The sequence below is a fragment of the Brachyhypopomus gauderio genome, unplaced genomic scaffold, assembly GCF_052324685.1.
Source record: "Brachyhypopomus gauderio isolate BG-103 unplaced genomic scaffold, BGAUD_0.2 sc431, whole genome shotgun sequence".
In the NCBI taxonomy this organism is placed as follows: Eukaryota; Metazoa; Chordata; class Actinopteri; order Gymnotiformes; family Hypopomidae; genus Brachyhypopomus; species Brachyhypopomus gauderio.
The window spans coordinates 45001-63362 of NW_027507252.1; the positions used below are offsets into that span (position 1 = coordinate 45001).

At 46.9% G+C, this 18362-nt stretch overlaps 1 protein-coding gene across 1 annotated transcript in view; it reads right to left on the reverse strand.

Annotated features, from left to right (window-relative positions):
- Positions 1 to 18307, reverse strand: part of map2k5 (mitogen-activated protein kinase kinase 5) — a 38569-nt gene extending 20262 nt beyond the window's left edge. The window contains 14 exon segments of the mRNA XM_076996257.1: positions 792 to 821; positions 2706 to 2777; positions 3828 to 3878; positions 5046 to 5119; positions 5327 to 5375; positions 5599 to 5660; positions 5836 to 5917; positions 6082 to 6150; positions 8528 to 8567; positions 13244 to 13308; positions 16239 to 16287; positions 16957 to 17012; positions 17014 to 17025; positions 18204 to 18307. Coding sequence (XP_076852372.1) covers positions 792 to 821; positions 2706 to 2777; positions 3828 to 3878; positions 5046 to 5119; positions 5327 to 5375; positions 5599 to 5660; positions 5836 to 5917; positions 6082 to 6150; positions 8528 to 8567; positions 13244 to 13308; positions 16239 to 16287; positions 16957 to 17012; positions 17014 to 17025; positions 18204 to 18278 — 786 coding nt within the window. The 5' untranslated portion in view covers positions 18279 to 18307.
- Positions 18308 to 18362: the final 55 nt, after the last annotated feature.

The window sequence follows — 18362 nt, forward strand, 5'->3', positions numbered from 1 at the left end:
AAATTGGATTAAATGCAGTAACACTCATCAATAGATAAACAAAAATACTATAATAATATTGTTATGCAAATGTCCGACTGCACAGCTGATACATATTCCACTGGATCACGTGCTTAAATCATCTCATCCACTCTAATATTCAAGGTCCTGGCACTGATCACAGGATTCGGAGTGTTCCTTCCTGTTTTCTATAAGCGGTCCTGAGTGGCTGCTTTAGTTGAATATGCTAATTAACCCAACAGGCATGCTGGGAGTAATTTATTGAGCATTAGTCAACATTTCCCTTGTTAAAGGGCACATTTCCAGAGGGCCTCCCAAGTTTTAGCATGTTTGACACATTTCTACAGATCCACAGCATTAGTGTACACAGAGGTTTCGGCTGCTGCTTGCTTCAAAACTTTATATTTCTGCTCGTCCATCTGCCAGTAATTTTCTGCTTGGTGTCCAAAACAGGAATTAGCGGGCCACGCTGGGTAGCACCAACACAACATCATAACAAGGTAAAGTTCCTCCTAAACTAAGACCGCATCTGATGGGACTGGGATTATAGTTCAAAGCAGGGTTCCAACACTAGGTACACTAGAGAGAAAAAAGCCATTCTGAAAACAGACTGAATGGACTAAGGAATTTACTAGTACCACAGGATTGTACGGAGACTAAACATGGCCAAGAGGAGCAATGTGATCGCAAAACGAAGGAAGATAATTACTTTGTCACACAGATAGATTATGGGAGAATGTATGAAAGCAATGATTTTACAGACAAATCTGCACTGATGGATCCTCACTCACCTGAGGGTAGGGGAAATGTCCAAGGGCCAGCTAGGAACAGACAAACAAAAAAGAGACAATTACCAAAAAAAATACTTAAAGCCATTATAAAGATAAAAGATATTAAACAAGCCCATCCCCCCAAACCCCTGGATCCACACACAGACGCAGTTTGAGACTACACTACAGACAAGTTAAAAAAGATGTAAAAATAGGACAAAGAATCTCATTTAAATACCTAAACAGCATTTTTGTTTATTGTCCCACCTGTTATGCAGCCCATGTGTCTTAACAAACAAGATGCCTGTTTTCTGCTGATAGATAATGTACCTACTGCATACCAGCTGTTACACAGACCTGTATGGGGGGGGGGGGGGGGGGGGGGGGGGGGGTGAGGGTTAGCAGAGCCCTTATCCCCCCATGCAACCTGGGTCTTATCTGCAGATGTGTGTAATGGAGTAAGATGTGTATAACTTACTCAGCAGATGTGAATAACTGAGGGCTTAACCTGCCCTGACTGGGGACACTGAGGCCTCTGCTTGATTAAGGGAGGGTCTTAAGGGAGGGTCTTAAGGGAGGGTCTTAGACCTGCCACAGAGCTGTTCACCCCAGTGGGAGCTTATCAAAGGAGAGCAGACACTGGGCTCCGCCCACCCACTGACCCCGCCCAGATCCACCACAGAGGAAAAAAGAGGAGGGGACCAAAGTTTGATCAAATATATAAATCTTAATAATAACGCCTGTGACAGATTTAATCTTAGCCAAATGGAACGGTTTAACCAGACTTGACCTGAATTAAGTGCACCATCTGGCTGAATTCAACAAAATGTCCAAGGAACGGATTTATTTATTTATTTGTTAATGTATTTATTTTGCGCCCCAATCAATGACTATTATAATTGTTAAGATATTCAACAGTATTGACAAATACAGGATGATTGTCACAGCCATTCAGAGCTGCTGACAATAACAAATTAAAAATCATTACAACTGTTGAGAACTACTAGCATGGCAAATTTAGTACAGTAAATGAAACGGTATTTTTAACATGTATCCTGTCCAACCTGTTCATGGTAACGATTTGATACAAATGAACACACATGAACACCCCGTCACTCTAGCAATCTCAAAAATCTCTCTCTCTCTCACACACACACACACACACAGCAAGTGTGGAAAGTAACGGCAATAAAGGCATATAAAACACAGCAGTAATTATGGCACTGACCAGCTGACTGGCGATGATCAACCACAATGTCTCCCAAACTGAGATTGTGTTTCACACACACACACACACACACACACACACACACACACACACACACACACACACACACACACACACACACACACACACACACACACACAGCCAGCCTCTCTTTTGCTTATATGCATAACTTATATTTGATTGTATTATTCATTGACATAAACACACAACCACAACTGCATTTTCTCCTTTGCCTTTTGCAATAGTGGTGAAGGTGGAAAAAGGGAAGAAATGAAAGAAAACAAAGGTAAAAGAAGACAAAGGGGTTAATGTGTGTGTGTGTGTGTGTCTTCACTACAGTTGGTGGGAGATTTTGAGTGTGATCCATGCATAGCTGCAGGCCAACATCTGTTTGCACAGGCTGCCTGCAGGGACTCCTAATACCTCTTAGCTAACACACACACACACACACACACACACACACACACACACACACACACACACACACACACACAGGCAGCAGCAGGGAGAGACAGCACACGTTCACAGGCCTGGGTGGGCTTAACCGGGCCAGGGGAGTAGGCATGCACACGCGGCCGCTGCGTTCGCTGTCTGTAGTGGGTTTGGTCCTGTAGTTGGGTTTCTGCGTGCCTTCATTAGAGGCCATTTAGCAGCACTGTGGTCCTTATGCAGAATGTACTCAATCACAGCACAAGAAAGGGCTTTACCTCCATGAAAGAGATTCCTACGCTCCATACGTCTGAATGAATGCCATACTGCTCCCCAGATATTCGCTCAGGCTGCGGAAAAACACGTATATATACACACACACACGGACACATATTAGTACATAATATCATTTGTGGAGTACATGTGGCACTGTACTGAATGACAAGTAAGTCATTAAAAGTATGTATGAGTGCATGTGTGTTTTTGAGAGACGTGGCCTTGTGTGTCCATCCTAGACAAACTGAGAGTAAATTATATGCTCTCAAAGACAGACAAACTACGATACATCTGTCTTCATTTATCGGTCTGAGTGATCTCAGACGGTGCGCAGTATGTGTCTCCAGAGCTGTGGGCCTACAGTCTAGCTGGGCATGGTGCCACCCAGCACGCTGGCCCCACTACAGCCGAAGCAGATACCTGCTCCCTGAATGGCGACCTGAGGGAGAGAGCCTCCGCACACAGGACAAGACAGCGTTTCATTTGGAAATAATACCCCCAACCTACACACACACTCACACACTCCCCACTGGGCTACTAATGAAGTGCAAAGGGAGAGTGGTGAGTGCATATGTGTGTGTGTGTGTGTGTGTGTGTGTGTGTGTGTGTGTGTGTGTGTGTGTGTGTGTGTGCGTGCGTGTGCGTGCGTGTGTGTGTGCGTGCGTGTGTGTGTGTGTGTGTGTGTGTGTGTGTGTGTGTGACAGAGTGTGATGGCTCTGCAGCCCTTTTGGTGTAAAAAAAATTAATAAATGAAAAATAAATTTAAAAAATTCCACTCTTTAAAAAAATTTTTTTTAAACCAAAGTTTACAAATGTACGTCACTGAGATGATCACAAGTCCAGCTTAATTACACCGTCCACTCCCCCCGTCCTGACTCTCCCATCTGTTATGAAGCCCAGAGCGTTCTTTCCTCATTCGGTCAACGTGAAAGACAGCTCGGCAGCCCTGCCTGCTTTAAAAGATGATTCCAATATACAGGACATCTGGAGTGAACTGCCCACTTCACCCATCAAGGTCCTCGTTCTGAAGAGCAGCGGGACGCGTTTACGAGAGCGCTCTAGGCCTTTACGGCGAGGCCCGACCGCCATACCTAGCTGGGAGGGTGGAGGCTGAGCTGACTCACCGCCATGTAAGCGTTGGTTCCTACGTAGGTTTTGGCGATCGAGTTCACCAGCTGTAAAGCAGAGTTGACACACAACACAAGTGCATCAGACGGAAGCGTGAAGCAGTGAAAACACATCGCTCTGTTTCTGATCTCAGATACGTGTCCTTTCTCATGGTGTAACAGAGACACGGCTTTGCGGCTGATCCAGGACCTGCACCCTGGAGTCACTTTTAGCTTAAGCTGAATGTGCCTGTGATGAAGATGATGAATATTACACTGAAGGGTGACATTCGCTGATGTAGTTGAGGCGTATAGAGAGAGAGAGGATACAGAACAGGAAGGGGAGTGTGTGACCCCGGCTCCAATCTGAGGGGACAGACTGCTTTCAGAGGGACTCGGAGCCCAGTGAAAATCTACTGACATGGCAGGCCTGTGTTATTTTTGAGTGTTATTGAAATGTCAGGCTGGTGTAATTTTAGTGGCCCTCTCTCTGTGCTCCGCCTCTCTCTCCCTCTCTGGAGAGCCTGCAGGAACTGGTTAATGCAGAGGAAGACAGGACACACTGGCACATGCCATCAATGACAGGGCAAACATAATGAGTGTTCCCCGGTGGCTCTGTGTGTGTATACACGGGTGTGTGTGTGTGTGTGTGAGAGAGAGACAGAGCTGGGGAGGCCCAACGCACAGAGTGATGTGACCTACCCTTCCTTTAGGCATAGGGGAAAAAAGCGTTCATGCACGCACACACACACACCTTAACCGTGGGTCAGACGCGTGATGCATCTCTAAGGACAGGATGATGAATAATAATTAAAAGGGGAGCGAGTGGAGTGATAGGGTTTTATTGTTAGACTCCTCTGTGTATTAGAAATGGGAAAAGACAACGCAGACTCTCTCAGCCTGAGCTATTGTTGTCACACACACACACACACACACACTTCATCACACACACACATAAATACACAGCCAGCATCACTGGTCAGCATGGTAATTAGGGCAGGGAGATGGAAGGGAGTGATGGAGAGGGGTTTAGGGAGGGAAGATAAGGCTCCCCTGGGGAGACACACGACTGACAGGCAAACCAGGCGAGAGAACGGAGAGACCACGCCTCACAGGGCAAGGGATATCTGATTGGTAATGCGCACACACACACACACACACACACACACACACACACACACACACACACACACACACACACACACACACACACACACACAATAAGTGAAAATGTACCTGTGTGCTGACTCCAAAATCGCAGAGTTTGACTTGGCCCCGCGTGTTCACTAACATGTTGGAGGGCTTCACATCTGCACAGAGACAACATCACTTTATTCAGTCTGCAGCCGAGGTGGGCAGACCTCAGTAGCACACGCATGCTGGTGTCCAGCGCATGAGCGGACGGGCGGGCTGGCGCGTGATTGGCCAGCGCGTGGAGCGGACGGGCGGGCTGGCGCGTGATTGGCTGGCTGCCCACAGGCGACGGTTGTAGCGAGGCTACGGGACTCCTCACTCACCTCGGTGTAAAATCTTCAGGCTCCACAAATATGTCAGTCCTTTCACCACCTACACAAACATTCACATCCCCATTACAGTTGGTCTAAGGAAACGTTCGCCTGTGTGTGTGTGTGTGTGTGTGTGTGTGTGTGTGTGTGTGTGTGTGTGTGTGTGTGTGTGTGTGTGTGTGTGTGTGTGTGTGTGTGTGTGTCTCTACATACAGTTTAGGGACACAGATCAGAATTACACCACATAAACAGCATGTTGTTGAGATGATAAGCGGGAGACTCACTGCCACTGCGATCCGGCCCAGGACATGCTCAGGTACCCTTCTATAAACATCCAGAGAACCACCTGCATGCATGCACGCACACACACACACACACACACACACACACACACACACACACACACACACACACACACACACACACACACGTTATATACATGGTGTTCAGCTCACGCGCTGGACACCATTTATATATAATATATGTCTCTATACAACACCAACGCAATGAGGAAGACTCACCATCCATAAACTCAGTGCATATTGATATTCTGTTCTCCACAAAGAAAGCACTGTAGAAAGTTATGATGTACGGAGAGTCACACTGCAAATTAAGTCAAACATACAGGTCCATTTAGAATATATTGCCAGCATTACAAAATGTATTACACAGATTCGCCAGAAAGAAAGACAGAGAGAGAGAGACGGTGATTGAAAGAGAGAGAGAGAGAGAGAGGGAGAGAGAGAGAGGAGAGAGAGAGGAGTGACCTTATACAAAATTTCCAGTTCAGACATGATCTGTTTCTGCAGCTCCACTGTGATGTCAAGAGGAATGACCTATGAAATGACACAAGAAGGTGACACGTATGACATCTCTCTTACACACACACACACACACACACACACCAAAAGTACACAAAACTCAAAATTCAGTTAACACAGAAGCCCCTCTCCACACCATCAGTGTGACGGTCAAACATGGATGGAGGCAGAAGCAGAAGACTGCACTGGGGCTAAAGTGGTGTACTCCCCCCACCCCCACCACCCTCACAGAGGGGGAAGTGTAATGTACCCTCAGATTAGCTAAAACACTGGGGCTAAAGTGGTGTACTCCCCCCACCCCCACCACCCTCACAGAGGGGGAAGTGTAATGTACCCTCAGATTAGCTAAAACACTGGGGCTAAAGTGGTGTACTCCCCCACCCCCACCACCCTCACAGAGAGGGAAGTGTAATGTACCCTCAGATTAGCTAAAACACTGGGGCTAAAGTGGTGTACTCCCCCACCCCCACCACCCTCACAGAGGGGGAAGTGTAATGTACCCTCAGATTAGCTAAAACACTGGGGCTAAAGTGGTGTACTCCCCCACCCCCACCACCCTCACAGAGGGGGAAGGGTAATGTACCCTCAGATTAGCTAAAACACTGGGGCTAAAGTGGTGTACTCCCCCACCCCCACCACCCTCACAGAGGGGGAAGGGTAATGTACCCTCAGATTAGCTAAAACACTGGGGCTAAAGTGGTGTACTCCCCCCACCCCCACCACCCTCACAGAGGGGGAAGGGTAATGTACCCTCAGATTAGCTAAAACACTGGGGCTAAAGTGGTGTACTCCCCCACCCCCACCACCCTCACAGAGGGGGAAGGGTAATGTACCCTCAGATTAGCTAAAACACTGGGGCTAAAGTGGTGTACTCCCCCACCCCCACCACCCTCACAGAGGGGGAAGTGTAATGTACCCTCAGATTAGCTAAAACACTGGGGCTAAAGTGGTGTACTCCCCCACCCCCACCACCCTCACAGAGGGGGAAGTGTAATGTACCCTCAGATTAGCTAAAACACTGGGGCTAAAGTGGTGTACTCCCCCACCCCCACAGAGGGGGAAGGGTAATGTACCCTCAGATTAGCTAAAACACTGGGGCTAAAGTGGTGTACTCCCCCACCCCCACCACCCTCACAGAGGGGGAAGGGTAATGTACCCTCAGATTAGCTAAAACACTGGGGCTAAAGTGGTGTACTCCCCCACCCCCACCACCCTCACAGAGGGGGAAGGGTAATGTACCCTCAGATTAGCTAAAACACTGGGGCTAAAGTGGTGTACTCTCCCACCCCCACCACCCTCACAGAGGGGGAAGTGTAATGTACCCTCAGATTAGCTAAAACACTGGGGCTAAAGTGGTGTACTCCCCCACCCCCCTCACAGAGGGGGAAGGGTAATGTACCCTCAGATTAGCTAAAACACTGGGGCTAAAGTGGTGTACTCCCCCACCCCCACCACCCTCACAGAGGGGGAAGTGTAATGTACCCTCAGATTAGCTAAAACACTGGGGCTAAAGTGGTGTACTCCCCCACCCCCACCACCCTCACAGAGGGGGAAGTGTAATGTACCCTCAGATTAGCTAAAACACTGGGGCTAAAGTGGTGTACTCCCCCCACCCCCACCACCCTCACAGAGAGGGAAAGCAAGTGTAATGTACCCTCAGATTAGCTAAAACGCTTCTTTAGTTAAGGTTAGATCAGTACTCTCCCATGGAAATAATTGATTACAGGCAAGTCAGGGGGTTTAGGGCCATGGCATTATAGGGAGATCACCTAGCCATGGGCCGAGAGGAGAGCAGGACCATCATCTCCAAAGATCAGACGAGAGTGAGAGAGAGATGAAAGAGACAGACGGTGTGTGTGTGTGTGTGTGTGTGAGTAGATGAGAGAGAGAGAGAGAGAGAGAGAGGTAGAGAGGGAGAGGTAGAGAGAGAACTTATTAGTGAAAATGAAGAGAGCAGCTTGACAAAGACAGCAGTGTAAAGAAAGCAAGCAGCTCTCAGACAGCTGGGGTCATGGCGGGGTCACAGGGTCCAGTGAGTTTAACAGCAGCCGTCAAGAGACGGAGGGCTACATTTGCTCCCAGTGCCCTTCAATTAGCACGGTGCTACTAACACTGAGCTAACGGCCATTTATCATCATCTGCCATGGAGAACACATACGTGTATGCTCACATGAAGACACACGGGCAAGCATACACACACACACACACACACACGCCGCGCATGCACACACGCACACGCACACACGCACGCACACCATACATATACGGGCGTGTGCACACACACACACACACACACACACAGGAGAAGTTAAGCACCCACTCTCTAAGACCAATTTTCCCCCTCAGTCTCAAAGATACTAAAGCGTCCTCTCCAAGTTCATGTCCTTCTTACCTTCACTGCTAGAACCCTCTTCCCCAGGAGATGATATGCTCTGTCAGGAGACAGAAAGAAGGGGGGAGAGAGAGAGAGATGGTATAAGAGACAGACAGTGTGGGACATTTGTTCAAAATATTCTGCTGTCCTGCCTGACAAACTTGCAAATTTGTCAACTGGATTGTCAACTAAATCAATCAATTCAGTCCCAGCCCCAGTGTTCATTCACAGAATGTGTAACTGCATGTTGTGGGTGGGGGGACCATTCCTGAAGCCCAAACATCACAACGCTACATCTGTCTGGGACCTGCCCTGGGCTCTCTGTCTGGAGCAGGGGCCGGAGTCAGAGCACGGGTGGAAGGATCACGCAGGAGACGGTGACCCACGAAACGCCGGTCAGCTGGAGGCAGGTCAGGCCCGTGTCGGATTCGGCGTGAGCCCTGCCACACGCCTCCAGTTACGGGCCCAACAAACGGCAATGGGGCGATGATTTAATTATGACGCCTGTACACCACCCACTGCAACCGGCAGCTCTGCTTACTAGAGGAGGGCTGAGGGCTCGGCTTACCAGGAGAGACAGACAGACAGAGAGAGACAGACAGAGAGAGAGAGAGAGACATAACGCCCGACACGTTAATAGGTACAAGAATGGTCCTATGCATATAAGCCAACACGTACCCATCATCCCACCATACATGGCTGTGTGGGTTTCTACCAATTATCTCCTCCTACTCTCTGACGCAGTTTGGACATGCTTGCACATAAGTGTGTGTGTGTATGTGTGTGAGCGTGAGAGTGATTAATGTGGAAGTGATAGCCGATCTGGTTTCAGCTCCAGACACCTGGTACCTGCCACGGGCCTTTAATTAATGACACCTCTAAGTGAGGCGTCGGCCAGCGTCCCTCACTGAGGCCGGAGACACACGATCCAGAGCAGTACGTCAGTGCAGGGAGGACACACTACAGCCGGGACTATTCAGGCCCTTCTCATAAGACTCCTGATGGGGAACACGATCCAAAACTAGGCCAGTTGTTGTCTTTGTTGCCACACAGGATAGACAAGCAGTCCTAACATGTCCTAACGTGGGTCCAACAAGAATAAACCCTTTTTCAAAGAGCCTGGGGTCGGCGTATCCATGACAACCCCGAGTCCATGAAGGTGCGACGCAGGTTTTTTATTGTTTTGCATTTGTAGTTTTTGTTGTGGTTGTAGTTTTAAATAAAGGACCATTTAATGAAGGCGCAAGATCTAAGAAAGGAGGAGTAATTATTACGTGAAGAGAGAAGGACTGCTCGGGTGGAGTGGTGTGTACACAGGCACGGGTCTAGTGTTCAGATCGTTTACGGGTGGAACCTTCCAGAAACACGGCGGAAAAGAAAGACACATCATTAGCTTCAGTGTTGCCCTGCCAGCAGTGTCACAGAACCTATATAGAGACTGTTTTATGGGACTTTGATATAGTCCTCCGTCCTTCACCTTTGACCCCTGATGGCTAGCCAAGAGGAGGGATGATTGAAGGCTTCCAGGCCTGTGGCCAGGGTGAGGTAACCGTAGCGACAGCCGGTAACCGGTCCCGACCCTGGTAAACGTGGCTCCATGCAGTTTGTTATTTAAACTCCAGAGCCTACTGTAATGAAAGCTCCGCCATGCAGTATTCATGGGCCTCTCGACGGCAGTCGTCGTAACACGCACGCGTATACACACACACACACACACACACACACACACACACACACACAGGTATTGGTTACAGGCACCAGACCATACACTCTCTCCTCCTCTGTCTCCATCTCTCACCCGGGATGACCTTTGACCGGGTGGTGACCTCAGGGTGAGTGAGAAGGGGATAGATAGGAAGGAGAGATAGAGGACAGTGATAAAGTATGAACAAGATGAAAGTCTGAACACACACACCTACTGTTTGTTGCCTATTGAACTATATGCTCTATTGTATAGAAATACTGTTGTGCTTTCCCTTATAGCTTAAAGACACAGTAACAGATCTTAGCCCTTTATTGCATATGTGTGCATATGCAAATGATGCATTTATGCTATAGGTCTAACTGACTGGTTAAAAACAGCCACCGCATATTTCAACCATTTCATTAGCAGGATGTGGATAAATTCTTTTTGATCTTCATTTTAATATTTTCAAATGGGCTGGGAGTGGGGGGGGGGGGGTATTCACTAGTTCTAAGAAGCAGCGCCCCCAACCCACCTAGACTCTTCACACGTGAACCAGCTCCACTTCAGAGGTTCACGAGGTGCTTCATATCTAAAAAGAGCCTTTAAAAGGCCTTCAGTGTGCACAGAGTGCTGCGCAGGCCAGCTAAAGACCACGCCTCTCCCCTCCTGACCCCACCCGTTCCTGACCCACCCACAGGAGCCCGAGCTGTGAGCCTTTTACTGGGCTGTAAAGGCCAGCACCAGCACGCTGTCCTGCCGGACCACTGCGATAAAGCACAGGAGGGCCGTATTGATCTATTACCAGGTCAACACCGCAGAACAATAACGCTGCACATAAGTGCTGGGTAATTGTGAGTGGATGGAGCGGGGGATCCTCATAAACAGCGGTCAGGTTTAAGAGCCGATGCCGGGCTCACGGCCGGCGCATTCCAGCTTTAATGGTCACTGCGAGGCTCACGGCCGGCTCATTCCAGCTTTAATGGTCACTGCGTGGCCGGCTACTCTGGGTTCCTCTACATGGGTAAGCAGCCATTCACCTGGTTGCCAGGTACTAGGCCCAGGAACCTTGACGATGAGGCCGTGTAGGACACAAGTGATCACTTGATCAAATGCAGAGTAAGGTGGTTCGCGTCTCCTTTCGAAATGTGGTTTTAAATACCCTGGGGGAGCAAATCTGGGTACCCTTATTTTTGTAAACGTGTGGATGTAAGCAAGAGGCAGGGTTATCAAGTCCTCACGCTCTGACACATAATAACAGAACACCTGGAGGCCCAGCAGGTTAGGTGAACACCCTATGGAGGAAAAAAAAGCACACATTTATATATTTTTTTAAGGAAAGCAATTTAAGCTAATACCCCAGGCACTGAGGACCACAGCAGCTGCCTGACGGTTAGAGGTGTGTATTTTACATAAAGTAGGAAGAATCAGAGCACGAGGGTGGGCTGGGGGGGGGGGGTAGTCTGTGTGTGTGAAAGGTGACCGAGGACAGTGGTTGAGATGAATGGGGACACGGTCCTGATTTTGCCTATGGGACACACTGTATTACACGATATCATATTTCACTGTTCTTTACCCACACCCGCACCCTGTTTACACACAGTGACAAAATACAAACGTGTGCTCGCAAGCGCAATGCCGATAAACACCTTTCAAATACTCCCCGAGGGAGACTAACGCTAACCCTAGCATACTAAAAATGAGTAATTCATCTAATAATATGACCCAATCAGGTCCTCTCCTCTTAACAGGCCAGGAAATGATGAATGGGTTCTAAGGATTGTGATTGGCCGACAGGATTTTTTAACGTGTGAAAAATGTTTTTCAAACAGGTCAAGAAATAGCCTACCTGCTTCGCAAATGTTAACAAAACCTAAAACACAAAAAAGATGCCAATAATGGAACGCAAACTATATTCAGCACTTTCTCACATGGGAACAAAAACCGGGGAGCGGGTATTTTGTGCTGAGATCGGCATGCTGGGAACATGTTTGGGTTGCAGTATTGGCTTTTTATAAACAAAATAAACAAATAAAAACATAAAATAAATATATAAGAAAACCTACAAGAATAATTTCTCGCAACCTGAAGCTGTTTCCCCAACTCTAATTATTTTTTGATCCAGGGGACATGTCATTAATAAATTTTCCACCATGGTTCCTGATCATTTCAAGAGAACATTTTCAAGGATATTTTCAGAAAATATTACTGATAGCAAGCAAAGCAAACCTCCTGTCCTCAACACTGCACTCTGAACAGGACATGCACTGCGAACATAAACCGACCTGTCCTTATAGGCCGCATTCAGAACAGGACCTGTCCCGACACCACACTCAGAACTGGACAAAAATTATCTCAATGCATTACACTTCAAATTTCTACCTTATTCATTTATATATATATATAAACCAAACAAAACAGAAACAATAGCTAATGTAGTTTGTTTTCACATTCATCTACTCAAATGAATGGCAAGTCTTTATATCCACCCACTAATTTGCTTGGCTTTCAGATAATTGAAAGAATCCATATTTATCTAGATATTCAAACTCAATGCAGTGTTTTGGCAGATAGCGGATAAGTACTGGGTGAAGTGAGACAGAATGTGTGTGTGCACGTGTGCGTGAACGCAGGCATCGTGCTCTCACGTCACTATAGTTGTTTGGTACCAATAGATCATTCAGGTAATAGAAACCGGCTTCAGAGGAGTCAAACTGAATCAATTCCATCCCTCAAAGTCAAAATCAATATTGCCCACATTTGGCAACCTTCACTTTATAAAATAAATAATCTTCCGAGCCCCGGTCGCCTTGTCCCAGGCTCCAAGCAGGCTGGGTGCACGTTGGGGTATTGAGCGACTGTGGAGCGTGAGGGAGAAATATTACCATGAGATGAGAAAACGTAACAAAACAAGATCCAGTGTGCGACCTTTTTTGCTTCGTTTACACTGGATCCGCAGTCTCCATTTTGCAGTAATGAATGGAAAGGCCAGTGAAGAGGGAGGCGCCCGACGGGCCCAATTAAAGCCCAAGGTAAAGACGAGCACTCACTTGTATACTGTGCCTCCGTTTCCATGGCCCAGCTGCTCCTGGTACTGGATGTCTTTTTCATTTATCTTAAAGAAGAGACAGAAAATGAGAAACGGAGAGAGAAACAGAGAGACAGAGAGAGAGAGGACACACAGGCATAAAACATAAAGATGTCACTGGGGGACAGAAGTGTTTGGGGGAGGAGATCTGCTGCAGGACACCATAAACAAGGGGGTCTGGCTCTCAGGTCATTTCAAGTTGAGCAGTGGAACAGGAGCAGGATCAATAACAACATTTGCTGTCCAATTTATAAAAGGACAAGTCTGGGGGAGGGAGTGATGGAGAGGCGAACAACGATTTGTTTAACTGTGTCGTCTTATTCGACTTTGATAATAGCTGTCAAAATTGTAATACGAGTCTGGCCGCTGCTGACATGAGGGAGCTATATATATATATTAGTTGTTTGTTTGAACAAATGTCAGCAGCAGCCAGACTTGCATTCTATATATATTTCTGTTGATTTTGTTTTATCATGATTCTTTTATTTTATCATCACCGGTTTGTATATGAAATGGCAGGTTAATGTTCATCAATTCCATTTATGTGTTTTGAGAGAAATGTGTGAGTTGCCAGCAGACTACATGAAACATGGAATCAGAGCATGTGTATAAGTAAATAAACCACAGCTGCATTAGTAAAGACAATTAGGTAAAAGACTCAGGTGAAACACGTGTGAGTGCTCAAGTAATAAAGCAGACCTATCAAATGAGACATTCTTTGGAAATGATTTGAGCCACACTGATTAAAAGGGGAGAAGAAACCAACCAAACCACGGTCAAGCAGAGGCATAAAGCACAGAGATCAACAACACAGAGAGGAGAAGAGACATCCAAGGGCATCAGGAAGAAGGTGGTGACAGCCCATCAGTCTGGGAAAAGTTACAAGACCATCACCAAAAGATTCCAGCTCCATCCATTGACGGGAAGACAAATCAATTACAAATGGAGGACACTCAGCATCTCTGCAACTCTGCCCAGAGGTGGACGGCCATCAAAAACTTCCACCAAGAAGCACCAGAAAAATTCAGGTAAAGGCAAACCCAAACATCACTGCCAGAGTTTCAGAACTCTCTGGCAGCATCTGGGATAAATGTACATGCGTCTACAATCAGGCAAAAAATCAATATACATGGCATTCATGGGAGAAGGAAGCCTCTACTCTCAAAGAAGAACAGAAGAAGAAGTTGCCCACTTAAACTTTACCAGAGAGCACTTGGACAAGCCAGAGGCTTTCTGGAAGTCCATTCTCTGGACAGATGTGTCCAAAATTGAACTATCTGGCCACAATCACAGGCGCCACTGCCCATGGTTGGAGAAAAGTCAACACTGCATATAAAGAGAAGAACTTCCTCCCAACAGTGAAGCATGGTGGTGGAAACGTGAAGGTCTGGGCCTGTTGTTTCTGCCTCTGGACCTGGACAACTCCATATTATCCAGGAACCATCAATTCCCAGGACCATCAACAAATTGTTGACCAGAATCTCCTGCCACCAGTCAAATGAGTTGAAGCCGGGACGGAAATGGATTAGGCACCAAGACAATGACCCAAAACATTCCAGCAAAACTACCAAGGAATGAGCAGACTTGGTTGTTTTTTTTTTTTTTTTTGAGAAATAACATTTTTTCATTATTTATTCAATAAAAGTAATCTTTCTTCTGTCTGTCCCTTATTTGGAAAGTCTGCTTTACAAATTCAGATTTGGATGTTCATTTCATAAGATTAGTAAATTTTTTAAACAATGACCATATTTGGGTTGTTCACAAACTTTAATATTTTTATATATAGTTTGACTATATTATACAGTTCACACGCTCTGGTACATTAGAATATTCCTTGACCTTAAGCATCCCAGATACTTCAGAGGGTGGCAAGATTGTAGTAACATAACTGCAAAGGATATGAAATGACTTAAGGTCTCTAGCAGAGACCTGAAGGACCAAGCCAGGCCTGGCAGACACTCAATAAAGCAAAGATAAATGGGCACAAAGCTCAGTAGAACAGGCTTATGAGATACATCCCAATCTCTTGAAGCAATGCGTGACCATTTACAGAGAACTGGATCAAATGTATTCAATAAAGTATCAGTTCTCTATGGTAACACCAGTAAGTTCTATACAGCAGGCCATGCATGCATCCTTACACCCAATGTTATTTATAGATAAGTATTGCCTCCTGCTGCTAAGTATCAAACAAAGTCAATATCCTGCAGTCAAGCCTCATTTTAACAGGGAAATATGGCATTCACTCCGATGCTGGTCCATTGATTAGACTTAAGTGTGCATGAGCGAGACAGAGAGCAGGTGTGTGTGTGTGTGTGTGTGTGTGTGTGTGTGTGTGTGTGTGTGTGTGTGTGTGTGTGTGTGTGGTGTGTGTGGGTGGGTGGGTTGGAGGCCACAGCTCCATTAGTTGTGCATGATACAGGTGTCACATGGGGCTTGATTCACTTAATTGTCATCGGACACCCTCACGGCTCCGTGGCAGACCAGCCATGGAGCCAGCAGTGGGCGGAGCAGGGGGTGGAGTAGGGACATGGAGCAGTGGGGTGGCCCAGGGAGAGGGGTTGGAGTGTTGCCAACCGAATGAGACACTGTAATAAACGAACGTGGTCATTGCTCGGCTCGGCCAAGATAAAGATCTCAAAGGGACTGCAGTGAAAAGGGTTTTGAGACGTAATCAATGGGAATCTAGTGATGCGCACCCATGCATGTGATGTCAAGCACCGACCAACAGGAACCGCACTCCAGGGTACGAGAACACAACAGGGAGAGGAAAACGTGAAAAAGCGAGTTCCAGATTACATGGTGTGACAACGAAGAGTTAGAGAGAGAGAGAGAGAGAGAGAGAGAGAGAGAGAGAGAGAGAGAGAGAGAGAGAGAGAGAGAGAGAACAGCGCCAACTTCATGCAAGACAACAATCTCATGTGGAAGTTCTGTAGAGTGTCTGTGCACGTCAGTACCTGGCCATTGGTCAGGATCTTCTTCAGCTCTGCTGACGACTTCTTTAAGCTTGTGAAAAGCAAAAAACAAATCTTAAATATTTCTTTCATACACCGAATGCATGAGGGTTATGCTTTGACTCAACATTTCAAGGACATTTCAACATGACATGGTGTTGTGTAAATGTAGCAGCTTTATTCGCTATCGGTCTTGAAAGGACAGTTTGGTGCATCTCATCTGAACCTCCATGAGTAACTCAATACCAGGTTGCTTAACTGACGGAGGCACAAGTGCACGCCTGATACAGTCTCCTAGCATGAAGACAGACGGCGGCACAGTTAGACCATAACACAGAGCCACTTGGCCTTGTCGTAGTTAAAGCGAGTCCCAGCTTGTTTGATGCATGCCGGTCTCTAGAGCGGCACCAATGCCTGGAGCAGACTGGCCTGCCTACAGACCTACACAATGAATTTTGGCCAAACATTTCTATAGACTGCGTAAGTCGCCTTGATGCCCTCTACTGTCCTCATCAAACTATGTCACTGAATGGGACTGAATGGCTTCAAAATGCTCCTCTATACTTCTGTACAGCAGCTCAAAGAGTTTTTACTGTGATTTTCATTTGATATCTTTGGTGACATTGATGTCACTGCTTTTGAGAGCCTCTGGCTGGAATATTTTCGGTCCTTTCCTCCATGCCAGCCTGGCCTTGGCAAGCGTTGACCCAGGCAGGCTCACCTGTTGTTGGGCAGAGAATCAGCAGGGGAGGGCCCACGGCTGCTGGAGGGACCCGGAACGCGTGTTCACCTGCGGGCAGACAAAGACCGTCAGCACCTTCAGCTAATCAACCCGCAGCGTGACAGCAAGCCCCACACTACAACGACAAGGTTAACCGGAGTGGCCTTCGAGCATGTGTGTGTGTGTGAGAGAGAGAGAGAGAGAGAGAGAGAGAGAGAAAATGGGGAGGGCAAAGAGAGTTATAGAGACAGAAAAGGAAATGAAAGAATGAGAGAGAGAGAGAGAGAGAGAGAGAGTGTGAGAGAATGAGATTGTGTGTGTGGGGGGGGCATAAGAAAGGCTTGGGGAAAGGGGTCAATCTATTTACTTTGTGAAATTAAATATAACTTCAGGAACATCTGTGTATTCACATTATATATATATATATATATATATATATATATATATATATATATATATATATATATATATATATATATATATGGAGAATAATTACAAATCAACATGGTGCCCTTTATTTGTCATTCAAAAGGGAAATTAACAAGGCTACTTGTTGTTAGATGTACATCTCACCTACTGGGACCGATAAAGAAGAAAGAGGGAAAGAAAAAGAAAGTGACTAAAAATAACTAGCTTAATTGAGGTCTTTAGGTCATGGTGGGTAGTCCAGCACAGCAGCCATTCTGTTCTTAATTAGTACCCATGAAGACCTCATTTAAATGTATACTGCTTCTCCCCCGTTTCAAGCCAATTAACTTTAGATTAAAACAAAGGACACACAAAAAAAGATTACAAAGAGTTAAACATCAGTGCTAGATTTTGACTGGAACTTGTTCAACAGAAGGCCAATTTCACAGGGAAACAAAATCAGCACATTTATGACAAAGGATAAAAGTGGCTGGTTAAAGTTGCAGAGCTGCAGTGTGTCATGTACAGACATCCTGCCGCGATCAGGAAGGTGTGCGTGTGGTGTGTGTGTGTGTGTGGGGGGACGGCCGGCGAAGTGCACAGCGGTGAGCGACGGGGGGGCGGAGATGTCACCCAAACCACACCTTCAGCGCTACAGCGGGCGGAGATGTCACCCAAACCACACCTTCAGCGCTACAGCGGGCGGTGGGACGGAGGCGGAGACAAGACGGCGAGGTCAAGAGTGCAAGTGTCTCCACTTCAATTGACACTTTAATAAGTGGGACGTGGCACGAGGCGATGGCGGGGAGCGTGGCCGGGACGATCGCCGGGACTCTTACCTTGAGGCCGTGTATGTTCCGGATCCCTGGAGTCTTGCCGGCTGCAAAAGTAATTGGCTGGATTGTAAAGCACATTGGGGCCAGAGGGAGGCGGGGCAACGGAAAACACTGTGGAATGAAAAATGAGGCTGAGGGACAAATTAACAGACGCACTTTATA